Source organism: Nyctereutes procyonoides, unplaced genomic scaffold, assembly GCF_905146905.1.
Source record: "Nyctereutes procyonoides isolate TBG_1078 unplaced genomic scaffold, NYPRO_anot_genome, whole genome shotgun sequence".
NCBI classification, from domain to species: domain Eukaryota; kingdom Metazoa; phylum Chordata; class Mammalia; order Carnivora; family Canidae; genus Nyctereutes; species Nyctereutes procyonoides.
This window is the reverse complement of record NW_026575042.1, coordinates 29,327,465-29,346,214: the sequence shown is the minus strand read 5'-3', so window position 1 is coordinate 29,346,214 and position 18,750 is coordinate 29,327,465. Positions and strand designations below refer to the sequence as shown.

At 39.5% G+C, this 18,750-nt stretch overlaps 1 protein-coding gene across 1 annotated transcript in view; it reads left to right on the top strand.

Annotated features, from left to right (window-relative positions):
* Positions 1-1,764: 1,764 nt before the first annotated feature.
* Positions 1,765-18,750, top strand: part of CPNE4 (copine 4) — a 332,370-nt gene continuing 315,384 nt past the window's right edge. The window contains exon 1 of the mRNA XM_055321334.1: positions 1,765-1,944. Coding sequence (XP_055177309.1) covers positions 1,765-1,944 — 180 coding nt within the window. The remainder of the gene's footprint in view (positions 1,945-18,750) is intronic.

The window sequence follows — 18,750 nt, the reverse complement described above, 5'->3', positions numbered from 1 at the left end:
GAGTGATTTTGCTTGTGTTCCAGTAAAACTTTACTTACCCAAACAGGGGGTGAGCCAGATTTGACACGGAGGACATAGCTTGTCCATTCCTATTTGAGGACATAACTTTGTGGCAGTCACTGCAATTTCCCTTCAGTATTTATAGAGAAAAACCTATGTTCACAATAATTAGATATATAGGGCACTGGAGAGTTGGAATGGGAAAAAAAGGAGGGGAGGAAGGAAGGAGAAGAGAGAGAAAATAGAAAAGAAAGAAGGAAGGAAGGAAAGTGAAAGAACAATGGAAAGCAAGAGTGGAGAGCTTTGTGAAAGAGCATTGGAAGAGAAGGTTGGGCGGTATCTGCCATGAGAGAGTGGCATTGTCAGATTGGAAAAGGCTTGGTTTTGGCATGGAGCTAGCAGCTAAGTTTGGAGAGACCATTTGGTGTATGTGTGTGTGTGTGTGTGTGTGTGTGTAGTGTGTGTAGTGTGTAATGCTGAGGCACACCTATCACCTTATGAAAGAGGTGGTATTGTGTACTTGAACATAGTATGGTGCTTAGTACCAACGGGAAACTCACTGAATATTTATGGAGAAGGGAGAGGGATGCAGATGAAGAAATTCCACTCTAGGGCCCTGATACTATGTGAGATTGAGGAAGTCATTGCCATTTTCCTAGGGAATCTACAAGGAACCGAATTCCATGAGGAGGATATTGAATTTCACTTCTGAGAGAATCTTCCAATGTCATCACAGGTCCAGTCCTCCTCAGAGAAGGAGGAGAGTGTTGGTGACCTCAGGGGGATTCCCATAGTCCAGGCCTCCGTGATACAAAGTGTTATTGTAAAGGTTATCATGTAGAGATGGGAAGGGGCCTACAATGCTTATTGTGGCTGCTTTGCCATGAATTCAGAATCAGAGGCCATGTCTTTCCTGTCACACAGTCTTCCCTTTACTCCCCCCACCCCCATTTTAAAGATTATTTATTTGAGAGAAAAAGAAAGAGAGAGATGGGGTTGGGGCAGAGGGAGAAGCAGATTCCCCACTGAGAAGGTGGCCCAACTCCGAGCTCTATCCCAGAACCCTGGGATCATGACCTAAGCCTTAGGCAGATGCTTTACCAACTGAGCCACCCAGGCACCCCTACTTCCCCCTTTTGGTTCTGAATTCTGATGTGGCAGGTAAAAGGGAAGAAAGCTGAGGATGGACTTCCACATTTGGCAGAAAATCAGATTCTGGGTCTCTTTCCTGGAGGTGGTTGGCATCTGGAGAGGGTGGGCCAGGGTTAGGAAAGGGATTTTTGGACAGTGTCTTCTGGTAGGAAACCATTCTTCTCTGTGTCATCACATAGATGGAAGAGAAGAACTGGATTTTTAGGGAGTCTTAGAAACTTGAACTGTGATTAAATTGATTAGCCAATAAATCTGTAAAATTTCACATAAACCATGCACTTAATATAGAGCTGGATTACAGTTTACAGTAATTCATTAATTTTATTTCACAAACTGAAAATTTTACTGTGCTAATGCATGCAAAGCATATAGAAAAGTAGTCTTAGCCAAGCACACCAGCACCTGTGGGGGTTGTTGTCATTTCTTTGGTTCTGTTTGTTCATTTGTTTGTTTCACTGGAACTGTCCCACGATGGTGGAAAGTGAAATAATAAATACATTCAGGATTTGAAATTGTTTGTTGAACAATATCTTGAAAGGTAATTGGAAGGCTTTCTCCTTTGACAAATACCATGGTGATTGACCTTTTTCCCATTTTCTTGCCTAAAACAGAATGAAGAAGATGAGCAACATTTATGAGTCAGCTGCCAATACGCTGGGAATCTTTAACAGCCCCTGCCTGACCAAAGTTGAGCTGCGTGTGGCATGCAAAGGCATTTCTGACAGAGATGCTCTTTCCAAACCAGACCCCTGTGTCATCCTCAAAATGCAGTCCCACGGGCAGTGGTTTGAGGTAGGCATGTCCAAGGAAATGGACAGAAGCATGACTGGGGGATTGATTCAAAAATGTTTTTGCATTTCCTGTCTTCAAGTGGTTTATTTTGATGAGAAGGAAAATTCTTGAACTGAATATGACTGTATTTCTGTTTGTACCATGATGTTTTGATGCAGTGGTCCTAATGCCCTGGATATTTTGACATTTACCCTTAATCTTTGTGCTCATTATGGACTTAGTGATCCCTGGGGAAGGTCAGGAAGGACTGCCTTACAGAGGCCACATCATGCAACATTTTTTTTTTTTTTGGAGTGAAAACTTAATATTAGCTACATTCTATTGGGTACTCATCAAGGGTCAGGTACTATTCTAAGTACTTTAGGTAAAATAACTAGCTGATCCTCACAATAATCCTCTGAGGAACAGAGAGGCAGGTGAGGAAATGCAGAAAGGTTAAGGATTTTCCCAAGATCATTCAGCTTCTGAATGGAAAAATCTCACATTTACCCTCAGGCTGTTGGACTCCAGAGCCTGAGCTCTGTCTTGCTATTTTATCTTTGATGGTGGACACCAGGGTGGTCTTGGTGGTTTGTGTGGCAATATTGCAGGTTGATTCCGCAGTTGGCTTTTGTTCATTGATTTAAAAGTCAAAACAGATCGGATGAGGACTGTTTTTTTAAATGTTTTGTTTGGTTTTGATTTTTCCTTTTTGCTTTTAGGTAAGTTGTCTGAGTGAGCAATGTTTTAAAGCTCCATTTTGAGGTGAATGGTGAGATAGGTAGGAACAAGAGGTGCAGCCCGGGAAGTAGTGATTATCATCTCACAGGGAACCAGGTACTCTGTGGAATTTGGAGAAGGGATTTGAAGCCATTCTGTGCAGAGCAACAGTAGACAGCTACTTGCTTTGGATCCCTTACAACCAAATCCTCAAGTCTTTAATACTTCTCCCACTTTTTTGCAAATAGCTGGAAGATGCTCTTCTAGTGGGTAAAGTCTTCCATCCCACAGAAGGTTCAAAAGACCTGAGAGGCAGCATGTTTGATGAATGAGCAGATGAAACTCAGGTGGAGGCAACTTGGATGGGGGAATGCAAGACAGATGAGCAGTTTGGGAGTCTTTAACTTCAGACTTATCAAGGGCATATATTGTCAACATAAAACAGCATTCATAGGTGTCTTAATGCGTAATATCTTTTTTTCCTTCTAAACAGTCACACTGACTTTGTTGTTTTATTGTTTTCTGTTTTTTATTTCACAAAATGAAATGGCAGCCTGCATTAGAAAAAAAACACACCTTGAAAATTAGAGGAAAGAAATGAGAAAGAAATTCATCTCCTAAAGCCACTTTTACATTAGTCAACTATTATTTGTATATATGGCTCTCCCTTCTGGCATTCATATTTAATATTTTAAACTGCAGTGATAATTTTTGTGTATAAGGCTTTTCCCTCCTTTTTGAATGAGTTCTTAGGAGACATTATCAAAGTGGAAGAACCGGTACAAAGGATAGGAAACTTTGGGGGCTTTTGGTACTGGTATTGCTATGTTGCTCTTCTAGAGTGCTCTATTAACAAAGTGTTACTCAAAGGATGGTCTGCACACAGCCACCGGTTCACAAACTCTGTTACCAGTGCACAGACAAGAAACTTGCTCCCTGATGTAAATTGACTCACTGCCGCTTCCTTCATTTAAAAAGCCTTACTTTTTAAAAACAATACTGTCAGCTGAACTTCCAGCATACATAGTGATAGGCCGATTTATAATCTGGCACTTGGAGAAACACTTCTGTAATATACTTTAGACTCTTAACAGTATACATTCAGGATACAGTCAAAAAAACATAGCCAATGCCAGGTAGCTCATAAAGTATTTAATTCAGGTAATTAGTAGAAAATGAGTTAGAAATTCTGAGAAAGTAAATAGGGACACTGAGAGAACCCAGGCATTAATGACAAAAGCCTTAGGGTGGGGCAGTAGTGTGCTGAGGCCAGCTTGTATAGGCTTGTGAAAGCGGACTCTTAAGTATTCAGAACTTTGCAAGTAGTTTTGATGTGGGTATTTACAACACAAGCATTGGCAAATATTTCAAATCAGGGCTCACCTCCCACCCAGAACCAAGTGTTAAACATTTACCAGCATACCAACTGGGCAAGAGGGGCCAAAGAGGGAGATAGTAGGGCCAGAACCAAAGAGCCATCTAGCACAAGCTGGATCCATGTAAGGGGGCCTGTCTGGTGGGAGCCAGGAAGATAGAGGGGATGCAGATGCTGCTGTAAATGTGATCTGAAAGGGAGATGAGGTTACCCCAGCATCTGCCTGCATGTTGCTCTCATGTACCCCGTTGGTGTCTTCCACTGACCAAACTGTGATGGAAGCTTGTTGACAAGGTTTACAGGGAAAGGGTATAGAATGCACTTGAGAGCCAAGAGGTAAACGAGCAGCACATAAACCTTTGACAGCTCATGGTAACTTAGATAATCATTTACCCTCTCAGCAAGTAATGCATATTTGTTTACTGCTAACACCTACTTTGCAGTACAAATTCAGCAAGTGGTCTTATGCTGAGAGTTAGAAGCACACCTGTGCTACAAGTTAAAAGCATCTGACAGTCTATTTAGACCATGTGGCTTTGGGAACCCTTGGTGGCTCAGCAGTTTAGTGCGCTCCAGGGCATGATTTTAGAGTCCTGGGATTGAGCCCACATGGGGCTCCCTGCATGGAGCCTGCTTCTCCCTCTGCCTGTGTCTCTGCCTCCCTCTCTCTCTGTGTCTCTCATTAATAAATAAATAAAATCTTTAAAAAATAAACCATTTGGCTTCTACTATCTATGTTCAGTGAAGGCTAGCAAACATGGACAGTGCACTGGGATATCCTGGGATATCATTTCTTGAGGCATACATTTTCCTATGTCTAGCCCTTCCAACATGTCTGGATTTACAGAGAGATTTCTATGTACACAGTTACAGAACTGAAAGAAAGCTTTGCAGAAGAGAATTCGTTTTGGCTCTGCCCATGTCTTTTTTTATGGAGAAGTCTAGTAATTGCCCTACTGAAGAAAAAAAAAAAAGAGAGAGGCTAAACTGATTTGCATAATGAAGAGATTATTGGGAGGCAGGGTCAGGATGAGAAAAAAGCAAGGTGAGCTTATCTTTCAGAGGGAATTTTATTTTTTATTTTCTAAAGATTTTATTTATTTATTCATGAGAGATAGAGACAGAGAGAGAGAGAGAGAGAGAGAGGCAGAGATACAGGCAGAGGGAGAAGCAGGCTTCATGCAAGGAGCCCGATGCAGGACTCGATCCCAGGACCCCAGGATCATACCCTGAGCCAAAGGCAGACGCCCAACCACTGAGCCACCCAGGCATACCCCAGAGGGAATTTTAAAGTTTGGCAAAAGAGTCTCTCTCTAAATCAGCACTGTCCAGTGGAACTCCCTGTAATGATAGAAATGTTCTCCATCTGTGCCATCAAGTAAGGTAGCCACTAGCCCCATGTAGCTACTGAGCACTTGAAAGATAGATAGTATAACCGAGGAACTAAAATTTTAAAATATTTAATTTAATTAATTTAAGGGTAAATATAAATAGAGTGGTTCCAGAGTCTCTGATGTGCTAGAGAATTTGGCTGGGCTGGGAAGAAGAGGAAAGGGAGTTTGTAAAAATGTTATGGTAGGCTCTTAATTTTAAATTTAAGTGGTTTTGGGGGAGATAGTAACTAGGGATTGACATTTCTTTTTTATTGTGATTGCTGGCCTGTGCTTTTGTAATGGAATCACAGCAGGGAGAGGGCCCATTTTGCCCTGGTTTACTGCTGAGGTTATTACTACAATAGTTAGAAGTGCCTTTAGATGGTCTTTCCATATGGAGAGGAGCTGTTTGCTTTTTTAATTGGCTGTAGCCTGTTAGCCCTAGAAAAGAACATTGGCCTCTGAAGTGATCATGAAACTGTAAACCTGATTTTTAGACTCAAAAAGACCTACAGTCTGACCTTCTGTGCTGTTAATAGTATTAAGGGTCAATGAGGATAAATCTGTCTTTGAAATATTGGAAATCAGTTGGTCTTAAAATGCACAAGAGACTCTTGCTCTTTGTAGACCAGCAGAGATTGGGATGAATATAATGAGGAGTGAGAAGTTGGAGAGGATACTTTTGTTTTCTTCCAGAATATGGAGACAGGATGGTGTTCTCTTTGGGTAAAACTTTCAGTATTTCTTTAGTGGCCATGGTTTTACTATCCGAAAGGAAGGAAAAGAATACTTGTAGGTTGGAAATGCATTCCAAACTGAGAGTTTTAGACTATTTAATTTCCCTAATTTGAGACCATACCCATTAAAAAAAAATCCTCCTTGCACCCACTCCTGGTCACATAATGGCAAAAGTATATGGTGCAGTACAGTGTGATGGTGTGTATTTAGATCACATCTCATTTTCCAATGAAGAGTGGAAATAATTTCCTCCTACCTTCTGGTGAATACTGATATATTCACTAACTTTTGGTACTAAACATCATAGCCAAGTGGGAAAAATTAACACTTCTCAGGGATTCAAAAGACAAGGACCCTGTGAACTAAAGACATTTATTCAGTTTCCTGGAGCACATGCTTTATCCCCTGGGCACATTGGGTGTCCTCCATGAAGCAGAGCTAAGGCCACAATGCCATGGCCTTTGGCAGAAATCCTATAAATCCTGGCAACTTGTCTTCATTGGAAAAAGCCAAATTATTCCCACGTTTTTAGGATGCTCCTCCAATCACCTCAATTCCATTTCTACATTTATTTTTAATGCATAGTTATTGAGTTCCTTCATAGGAAGCTCCAAGTAATTCTGAGAACTAATTACCCTTGGATCAATTCCATGGAAACATGTTATATAAATCATGTGCTTTGATGGGTTGTTAGTAGTAATAATTGTTAGTAATAATTAGTGTGGTTATATCTAAAAGTGGACTCTGACGTAAAGTTATTATTATTTATAATAATATATCCATATATTAACATTCACAAAGACCTGCTTACATTATTTCATTTGCTTCTTACAATAGTCTTATGAAAAGGTTATTACAGACATTGAAATTAACTCCAGCATGTATTGGGTATCATGAAAGAATATGATTTGTACCCTCAAAGACCTCAGAGTCTGGTGGAAAAACTTATTCTATCTTAGGGGCTCAGGAGGTCATATGACCTAGAGGAAGAGAACTAAAACAAGGTCAGGACTTAAATGAACTCTTCCTTTTCCTTGAATGTGTGGTGGGTAGATGTTTAATGGCGTCTCAGCCTATCTATAACCAATGTAGTGGGTGGACCCTCACATGTGGTTATTATTATTATTGCAAGATGTCGTTCAGCAATAACCATCAGGGAACTTTGAAAAATAAAGGTTTATTACTTACACAACCTGGAAATTAGGTAGAACACCTGGGGCCACACAGTGAGGTCTTGGGTAGAATGAAAGAGGGGGAGTGTGCACACAGGCCTGGGGTTCTGTTTTTATTGGGGTTAAAGGTGGGGGCCTAGGGTTTTGCAGGCTCACTCTTTATTGATGAATTTAAAATATAAGAATGGGAATTTTAAGTGCAGGAAGGGAAAAACATGGGGCCCACATGGTCAGTTTTTTAAATCAATCAAGATACCTAAAATAAAAGAGCATCAGTGCCAGAAGGTAGCCTGGCTCTTTATGAAGTCCTGTGGCTAGCTCTGTGTTTATTAGAAATAGTCCTCTTTGAAGTGGATGTCTCTTTGAAAGCTTCAACAATGGGAGCTTAAACCAGGCATCTGCTTAACAACAACAACAACAACAACAAAAATCCCCAATCATCAGGGCCTATACTACAGCAGACCATCTCAAGGGTGCATAGGCTACCTTTATGTGGGATAGGGATAAAAATAAATAAATCCTTCATCTCTCCTTATTTTCCACCTTTTCTCCCCACTCCCTATCCACCTAGATGTAGGGTATAGTTGCCATATGACCTGACATCCTGCCAATAGCATATGAGGGGAAATATGAGACCATAGGATGGGCTTGCCCACTTCCAAATAAATGAAATGTGAACTTCTCAGCAATTTGCTTTTGGCTAGAGGGCTCATGGAAGAGTTCTATGGAACAAGTCTCTTTAATGCTTGGGACAGTAGTGAGCCATCACTCTTTTGTATGAGCCAGGAAGATGAAGCCCCAAATAGTAGTTTTACCTATAATCTGTAACAGAGGTAATCAATTTTCCATTGCTCCAAAGTGCTAGAATGTTATAAAAATGAGTCATGCAATACGAACATTTGGGTGATGACAAAATAAAGTAGCCATCTATATAAGTTAATTGATACCAGCTAGGAAATAAGTCATTTTACATATATTCTTTCTATTTCTCACAACTACCCTGCAAGGGAGACTTTACTAACCAGGTAAGGAAACTGAGGTTGAGCAGAAATAATAAATCATCCACGGTCACACAGCTAGTAAGTAGTAAAGCTGGAATCTGGTTGATTGCACGAACCAACCTGTATTTTCTTCACCTTACCAGAAGTTATAGACTTGAAGTTAGAGGCCTATGTCTAGTCTCACACATATTCTGTTTGGCCTTCAAGCAAGTTTGTTCTATTGGCATTCAAGCAAGTTTGTACTATTTAACAAAATGTAAAGATCAGGACAGTTTTTCATAAAACTCCAGACTACTACTGAGTAACCAGAAAACCTGGCAACATGGAACCTTTAGTCTTTGTGCAATGGTGAACTGGATGTGGGTAGCAGGTGCCCATATCCAGAATATGAGTTTGTCTTCTTGTTTCCTGCTAGCCAGCCTGCCCCGCTCACTTGCCCTACTAGCCTGGCCCCGGAAGTATTTGAGTTTAGAATATACTCCCACACCTTCCCCGGGCTGGGTCTCTGAAACATAGCTAACCTCTCGTTTGTGGACCCAGACAAGAGCTGAGAAATGAGAATTAAGTCAATTAAAGCATTCCCTCTGGATATCACAAAAAACTTCCTTTTTCAAAAGATTTTCTGTTCACACTTCGCTGACTTGCAGTGTTTCAGTGGCTAACACCTAGCATGACAGATGATAAAAAACAACAGTTTTCTTCAGTTGTTCACAAAGTTTTCACTGTGGTTTCGCATCAAACTCCCATTTGGGAAAACTTTGATGCTGCTTTCTACCTCCCCCTTAACACATCCTTAATAAGAATAATTTCTTTCCTTTATAAAGGTGATATTAGGAATCTTACTCCAAGCACTGAATAGAAAACACAATGAAACAGTAGAGCCAAAAAAAAAAAAAAAAAAAAAAATATATATATATATATATATATATATATATATATATATATATATATTTCCTCCCTGCTGCCTGAGGTCACATCCCTTTGACCAGAGACTGCAGTTACCTGATGTGCACTCTGTAAGTGATGCACTTGAGTAAAGGAAAAGAAGAAAACTGCATTGCATAAGATGCTAAGTGGCTTTCTTATCAATGACATCTCAAAATTGTCAATGTCATGGCGTCTAAGAGTGGAATTGCACAAAATGGGAAATTTGGGGCTGCAAATGAGGAAAAACAGTTTGAACTGAAATCTTAGATTGACTTCTTTTATGTGCCTTGGAGATGATTTATCAGCTGGAAGAATAATGTCTGGCCTCCTGCAGGGGGGAAAGCACCATGACATGGGCTTCATTGCTTCCTTAACTTGAAGAACTGGTGAGCCACACTCTGGACATTAAGACAGAGCATTGGTTGCCATGGCTTTTTATAAGACCTTGCGTCTCATGATGAGTATTTGAAAGATGAAATTGCAGACCAAGAAAAGAGCTTCAGGAGGCATTTATGATTTAGAGCACTCTGCCTCTAGCTTAAGCCACCTTCAGGATCTCCAAGAAGATGTTTTCAACATGGTTCCTAGATTCCTATTTTAATGTTTAACTCGACACTGCTGACAATCATGTCTTAAAGAAAATCCTATTTCCTTTGTAATTTCAGTCCACTTACTCTTTTTTTATTCTTTGTAATGGTGACTTATTAGTGATGATATCTTAAAATATGTTGAGAGTAGTTATATGCTGTATCAGGTAATCTACTCAGTACTTCATATGTGTCATCATATGTAATTACCAGAACAACCTTACAATTTGGGCTCCATATATATTTTATAAAGAGGCACCAAAGAGTTAAGTAATTTGCTCAAAGGGTACCCAAGTAGTAAGGAGAGGAGCCGTAACAAATTGAACCCAGGCTGTCTGACTCCAGTGCCCATGTTATCTCCATAACTCTGTGCCTCCCTCATCCTGGCCTCTGTGGAGATAGAGTAACCCCATATAATGCGACTAGTCATTTAAAATGAACACGTTTGGGTCTGGAGATCAAGCCTTATGTCAGGCTCCATGCTCAGCACAGGGTCGGCTTGAGATTCTCTCTCTCCCTCTTCCTGTGTCTCTCCCCCCAACTCATGTGCACTCTAAATAAAAAAAATAAGTAAATAAATAAAATCTTTAAAAAATAAACATGTTTTCCTCTCCTCAGAGAATCCAAGAATTCATTTAAAATTGTTTGCATTTTTTCAAACAGAAATTAAATTTATTTTGGTAAATACTTAAAACAGCCTATGCATCCTCCAATTTTTATGCTTTCAGCCTGACTTCCTAAAAGTTCCCAGTGATGTATGGCATAGGAGTCCTTAGCTCAGGCTATTGAGCCAGACTATCAAGATTGAAAGCCTAGTCCAGCCATCATTAGCTGTGCTAGTGGGCAAGTTACCCAAACCCTCTGTGCCTCAGTTTCCTTACCTATAAAATGGGTATCATAATGGTGCCCACCTACCATTTAAATGATTCAATGCCTGTAGAATGCTTATAATAGTACCTGGTACTACAGAGTTAGTGCTCAATAAGTGCTGTGATTATGAAACATTAGTCATTTTTCAAGAACTGTTATCTAAATAAAGATGTGCTTTTTTTGGTCCTCAAGTTTTCTGAGGACTAATGCAAATAATATTGTCCTGTGGCTGGAGGCAGAGTAGAGACATATCTGGAGGTCATTGGAGAAGTAAATTCTGGAGCACTAAATCTGTCACCATTTTAATGATTTTGCATCCCTAGTGTCTACCATAGTGCTTGACACATAGATGCTTGGAATTCAGTAGTTAGATTTCATTTTCATGGTCCATTTCTCACTGTTCACCTCTAAAGACCCTTGGATTTTTGAGGAACATCCTGTTCTCATTCAGGAGAATAAGAACTCAGTTGATTAGAACTCACCTACATGATTAGGCTTACTCTTTTCACATGGAGGTAGGATTATTGGTACCTGAGGCAAGAAGTTTGTTTAGAGGGATTTTCTTTTTTCTTTTTTTTAAGATTTTATTTATTTGTTCATGAGAGACACACACACACACACAGAGAGAGAGAGAGAGAGAGAGAGAGAGAGAGAGAAAGAGAGGCAGAGACACAGGCTCCATGCAGGGAGCCTGACGTGGGACTCCATCCCAGGTCTCCAGGATCATGCCCTGCGCTGAAGGTGGCGCTAAACCACTGAGCCACCCGGGCTGCCCAAGGGATTTTCTTTATATGTTCCTATGTAAAGAGTACAGTTGGCATAGTAACTATGTTGAATGGAGACATGGATGATGCTTGAAGGACATTTCCTGCTGCTGAGGGATGAAGACCATGTAGCACCTTGTAACCACATTCTGTTAGATTCTGTTTCCTTCCTTATATCTTTTTGATCTTAAACTTCTTTGCGTTCCTCTTCTTTTCTTTTCTCTCTTTTTCTTCCACTGGGGAGAGTGTAGCAGTGGCGAGGGGAAAGGAGAGCTGTAGCTGTGCTTAGTGTTGGAGACGGGGGTTTCCCTTTGTCTTCCCTCCTCCACCCCAGGCTCCATCTGGATTTATCTGCCTCCTGGGTCTCTCATTGAAACAGTAGGGGAAAGAAAGTAAATTATTTGCTGAAAACATAATTTCCTTCCACCTAGTTTTCTCCTGTCTGCTTCAAAAGCAACCTGAATGTAGATGAGGTAGCACGTTTTTCTTGTTGGCTTTCAGGGATTAAATCATTTTTATTTTAAGCCATAGAAATTCCTGGAATGAGATGGAAGTTCTTCAGTGTCTTTATTTGAACCTTAGGACACAAATAATTCTCAACTTCCCCATTCTGAGTCACCACACTGTTTGTTTTGAAGACTTATAAATAGTATTCTGGGGTGGGGGGAGGCTAGCCACTTTGGAGGTATTGCAAACATTTGTTTGAAATATAAATATAAATATAACTTTTTGCTTCTCAACTTTGATGAGGCAATTTGCATATAAAATGCAACCGAAAGCAGCCATTTTGGATGTGTAGTTGGGTAAGTTTTGACGAATATATACATACTTGAATAATCACCATTCAAATCAAGATATAGAACATATCCTAGAATATGTATTAATATTTAAAACATATAACAGGAAACAACATAGATAGTTAAAATTTCGACACATCAGAAACCATTAACACACATTATATTCCCCTTGATTGACATCATAGTAAGTGACAGAAATCTCAACTTATAAAATATATTTATACCAATAAAAATATCACCTTTATCTGTTAAGTATATTGAGGTTCTGTGTAAGATTTTTAAAAGAGGAAAATTTGGTTCCTTAGCTAAAAGTCAGAGAAAGAGTACCACAGAAAAGAAGAAAAATAGACCCAGGCCCAGAATCAAACTAAATTATTTATGCTGACTCACCAGGCTTCCCATCAACTTGAAATCCCTGTGGCTGACAATTTAGGAAGCTGCTATTGCATCCAGGCTTGATCTGAAGTCAGTTTGGAAACATGACTGAGGTCTAGCACAGGTTAACTGTGTGACCTGAGAAAGTCACCTAACATCTCTGAGCCTCTCCTACTACCTTGTGTCTAAATAGTTGTTGTCAGGATTAAACGATTGGCTGGCAGGACAGTGAACTGGCTCACCCTATGAATTCTGGAATCAGACCACTTGGGTTATCCATGTAACCTTATGCAAATGCGTCAGCTTCCCTGGGCCTGGTATTTTCAATATCTGGAACACAGAGACAACAACAACAATAGCGAAATCCTATTCCGTGGGTTTATTATAAAGATGAAATGAGATGATGCATAAGAATTGCTTAACATAGTACTTGGGTCATCGTGAGTACGTAATAAATATTAAATGCCAGTGTTTAATAAATATTAAGTGCCGTTATGTTTAAAGGAGATAATGTGTGCAAAACTAATGTGGTTAGCACATCACGTAGTGCTCACTATATGGAAGATATTATCAGGTAATGCCTACTTCAAGGTATGTTTAATGCTGGTGACAGGGTTTTCATCTGCCACCAGCCCAGCAAGAATTCTTGATCCCATTTGTCTGTATAAAATAAGAGAAGTTTCAGTGAGAAATTGGGCAAGTCTTTAAGTTTCTGCCAAGTCTCTGACTAACCACTTTGATCGATTGGTTTCGGCTCCCCTGGTCAGGAATTATCTGAGCCTCCTCATCCCCTGCATTCTCTGCATTTTGAAGAAGATGGGTAGACTCAGAGCGACTTCATTCCGCTTGCCCATGCTCTCTTATCTGTGCACGGCAATCAGAGAGGCCATGCCGATAACCTTTCTTTTCCATCTTCACTTTTCCATCCTTGCTTTTGTGCCAACACCAGCCCCCACTATTTGGCAGTTTCAGAGAAGAAGTTTCAAGAAATATGTTCCCTTCTGGAAACTCCAGATGTTCTTGGGGTCAGTTTATAGGCTAATTAAATATTTTATCTTGATTCAAGCTCAGAAATGTTCAACTCTCTATCTTGGCTAGTCTGCTTTCAAACACTTGATATTTCAAGTGCTTCCTCTCATCTGAGAATTTAGGCTTAGATATTTTCTTCTTGAATGTGGAGACTAGTTCTTCTTGTTGAAAGATTACAGCTTTGGAACTGTGTATCGAAGCAAGAAATTCTGATACCTTTTTAACCTTCCTTTGGTGAATTCTAGCCTTTTCAAAATAGCTTCTGAGAAATGGATTTAAGGTGGGGGAATCTACTTAAATCTGCTCCTATTGAAGATATACTTCAGCCAGTTTGTTCTAATGACTACTGTTGCATAACAATTAGCCCAACATTTAATGTCTTAAAATAACCATTTTATTAGATTCCTGGATTCTGTGTGTTGAGACCCCATACAGGGCACCGTGGCGATGGCTTATCCCTGTGCCACAATGTCCAGTGTCTCAGTAGGGAAGCCTAGGAAGCCAGGAAGCTCAGTAGTCATTTAAGTCTGGGATTTCAAATCATCTGAAGGTGTCTTTACTCTCATGAAAAGCTAGAACTTCTTTTTTTTTTTTTCCTTTTTTAAAGATTTAATTTATTTGTTTGAGAGAGAGAGAGCACAAGCAGGAGGAGAGAGGCAGAGGGAGAAGCAGATTCCCCACTGAGCAGGGAGCCCAACATGGGGTTCAATCCCAGGACCCCATGATCATAACCCGAGCCAAAGGCAGCTGCTTAACTGAGCCACCCAGGCACCCCTGGAACTTCCGATTAGAGCATCTGCATGTGGCCTTCCATGCACAAGCAGTTTCAGGCCAAGCACAGAGACCCATCCCTTTCATGGGAAGAGTGTTGAATGCTTGCCACACAGTTAAAAAATCTGTATCTGGGAATATTGATTATCTGAAAAGCCCCATCTTATTATTTACACGGATCTATGATTATCCTAAAGGGTGTAGATAGGGAGAATGTGGGCATGTTTATAATCTTAATTCCCATTTATGCTATTATCTTAAAAGTTTGAAAGATGCAAATACAGAATATTTAAAAGGAATGACTTTTTACTCTGAGTGTGAAACTTAGGAAATGGATAGCCTCAGGAAGTACAACAGAAAGAAAGTATAAGTTGAAATCTCTCTCTTGATTTTAAACACCAGTTTAAGGAATAATGTGTATGTATGCTACCAACACTAGATATAACAAAGAAGAAGGAACAAATAAGAGTCATTGGTATCTAATAGTCCTCCCACATTTTCTTTCATTGATTCCTTGTAACAGTCTATAAAATTCAGTCAGTGCTATAATTTTTATTGACAATTTACAGATGAGAGAACTGAAAGGGATTTGTACCAATATTTCCAAGATTGTATGGTCAGTACATGTGGAATCTGCTCTCTAAAATCCTCTTTCTTCAAATTTTGGATCCTTTGGTTCTACCCTGAGTCCTCTCCCACTGGTGCCCATTATTCCAAGTCCTGCCCCCTTCATAGAAGCCAGTGCACTCATCCATGGCTATGGGAACCACCAAAGCTGCAACACGATTGTCTCTATCTTCTTGCTACTTGATTCTTCTCTTGCCCACTCCCTACCTACTACCCTGAAACTTGCCCAACCATATTTTCCAATACAAATAAATATTTTCACCATAATTTACTGGCAAGAAGGAAGTTTATTTTTTTGGTATATAATCTATTATATAGGGAATGTTGGAGGGACTAGTTTAAAAACCATGGTTAGGGAGGGCTTATCTGAGGAAGCAGTATTTGCACAGAAACTTGAATAGGGAAAGGAGTGATACATATGGATGTAGGGAAAGAGTGTTCTAACAGGAGGATGAGCAGAGGCCACGGCACAGACATTTCTTGGCCTATTTAAGGAATAGCAGGGAGACAAGAAGGCTAGAGAGCAGTGGGATATGAAGACAAGAGAGAGGAAATGATGTGGGAGAGGCAGCTAGGGACCAGAATGTGTAGGGCCTGATAAGCTATGGTAGATATCCTGGATTTTTATTCTAAATATGAAGGAGAGGGGAGAATTGGAAGGCTTGAAGCAGGGAAGTGATTTGCATTTTAAGAGATAACACTGTTTGCTGTGCCAGACAGTGTACAGAGACAAGAACAGATGCTGGAGACGACTCAGGAGCTACTGTATTTGTCCAAGTGAGAGATGTAATAGTTTGGATCAGGTGGTAACCATGGAGAAGATGAGAAGTAATTGGAAATGAGAGGTATTTAAAAAGTATACTCTATAAATTTGCTGATGCATTGGATCTAAGGAATGAGAAAAAGAGAAATCAGGAATTATTCCAAAGGTCTGAGCAACTGAGTCAGTTACGATGGGTGATACTAAGGGAGGAGTAGGTTGTGTCAATAATTCTGCAATGAACGTACTTCTAATGGGAAGAGACAGTGTAGTATACAGTGTAATCCTAGTTACAGACTGTTTATATTTTAATCCCAGCTTCATTATTTACCAGTTATAATATCTTTTACAAGTCAATTTATTCCATTTTCCCATCTGTATAATGGGGACAATACGAGTACCTACATCGTAGGATTGTTTGTAGATTTAACATACAACAGTGCCTAGCACTTAGAATTACCTAATTGCTAGCCATCACTGTTATTATTAATTTAATTCCGTGAGCATTGATGATTGTTTTCTTAGGGGAAGTGTTGGGTCAAAGGATATACATATATTTTAAGCTTATCCGATTGCTTATCCGAATAATCATACCAATGTGCCCCTGCCAGCAAACTGTGAGATACAAAAGAGGTAATTCTTTTAAAAATATTTGAAATATTTAGAGTTTAATATAAAGGCTCCCTGAACCTTTGTCATCCTCTCTTGCCTCAGTCACAGAATGAGGCTTTCCTTGGTTTTACATCATTTGAGCTCACCTAAGTGATTTCTAATCACTTTTCTGTCCTCTTTCCAAAATTATCTTTACATGAGTATGCATTATAGTTCTTACTATAATACAACATGACTGATCTAAGAAATACTAACATAATTAAAGCAACTAATTATTAATGTGTTTTTATTAATGCACAGTGTCTATGTGTGAGTTTGCAAGAGAGTGAGAACATGCATGAGAGAGATGTGAATTGCATATGTGTGTGTATTAGAACTGAAGAATGAATCCAAACATCTCCAGGTTGTCACCTTTAATTCTGAATGATCACTGCATGTGCTTTATTTAAAGAGAGGAAGAGAAATTGATTTAATAGCCTGTCACATTATACAACACAAGAAGAACTTGGGAAGAGAAAATGCTCTGGTATTCTAAGTGGGAAGAAAAATATTGTGACAGCTCCATGGAGAAATCTCTGTGCAGAGAGAATTGGTAGAAATTATGGTGATGAGCTGAGGATCTTAGGAAAATGCATGGCTTCCATGGAATGAATTTGACCACTATATCCCAGCCCTGTTTTATAGAAGTCTGCTTCTCTTTCTTATACAAGGAGAGCAAGAAAAGAGAAATTCCAATTGTTCATTTTTTTTTCATTCCTTAAAAATAATTGATTCCATCATCATTTCTTCTGTGGGCTTCTAAAAGATTCTATTTAAATGAGGTGGATGGAATAACAACAAATTACGATAATAGTATGATAGAATTATAAAATGATTAATCAAGAGTGTTTACTATCTTAGTGTTAAACTCAGGCATCCTGGAGAAGTCAGTTTGTACTTCAGTGAACAAATAATGTTAGGTAAAAATAACCTCCAGCCTCTAGTAAGACACCTAGAGCTGAACAAGTTGGGTTTATTATTGCTTATTGCCACAAGAGAGAATACTCTCCTTGGGGAACTGTGAAGCATCTCAGTAAGAGAGTTTAAGAAAGACTTATAGAATTTGGGTTATTGCTAGGTGTTTTCAGGAAAATTAAAGGAAGGACAGCTTTACTCTGGTTTGTTTGGTTTCAGGGAGCCAGAGCACTTTTTTTTTTTAAGATTTTATTTATTTATTCATAAGAGACACAGAGAAAGAGAGAGGCAGAGACACAGGTAGAGGGAGAAGCAGGCTCCCTGCAGGGAGCCCGATGTGGGACTCAATCCTGGGACTCCAGGATGAGACCCTGGGCCGAAGGTGGCGCTAAACTGCTGAGCCATCCAGACATCTCAAGAGCAATTTTATAATTGAGTACATTAACAGATTTTATCTAGAGGGAAGAATAGACCAAGGCTAAAGCTATAATTGGTAAAGAAGCAGAAGTCACTCATTTTAACTGGGATGGAGATATTTGATTATTTTTGTGGTGTGGATGGTGTTTATGTTTTTGTCAGGTTCAAGTGTGACTGTGGGGCAGTTTAGTTTTTGTCTTGCTCCATCATGTGTATAAAGTGGCCTTGGTTATAATGGTGTTCTGTGGAATATTTTTTGTTCAACTGAACACTAAAACCAAGCTATATGTGCCAGGCCAGCTCCTAGCAACACAAGGCCTAGCTGATAGCACCAAGTCAGACCAGTAAGTCAGCTCCCAGATGCCAGGGGCTACTCTCCTCTTGCTCAGAGTGAAACCTTGAAGTTAAGCTGTTCTACTTCAAAAACATCTTAACAAGGGACCACCTTGTTGGCTAAGCAAAGTATCAATTATAACAAGTCTATAAAGGTTGTTAAAAAGGTTATGAAAATAATCTTTTTATTTCTATGTTTTCCTTATTATCCAAATAATAATATTTATTATGTTCAATGCACATGGATTCTTGAAGTTATTGTTTTCCCTTCAATTTAACCCTGAATTTCCCTTCTACTCTTTCTTCATCTCTTGATCAGTTGCAGAGAAAATTCCCAAGAGCTTTTTTAAAGACATTCAAGTTCCGCTCATCTCTCCTTTTACAACCTCTTTTAAGAAGTACTCTGAGTCTATCAGATAGGGCATGAGTTTTTATAAGAGAGCTGGACAGGAGAATTTTTTTAAGATGAAGTATAAGGCTTAAGCTCCTAAGTTGTGTTTGGGGGAAAATTATTTTCCAAAAGTTCCATTTTGTAAGTATTACCTGGTCACTGGTGTTTATTCAATAAATGGCTATTGAATACCTACTGCGTGCCATGCACCCTCCTTGCCACTGGACATGAGAA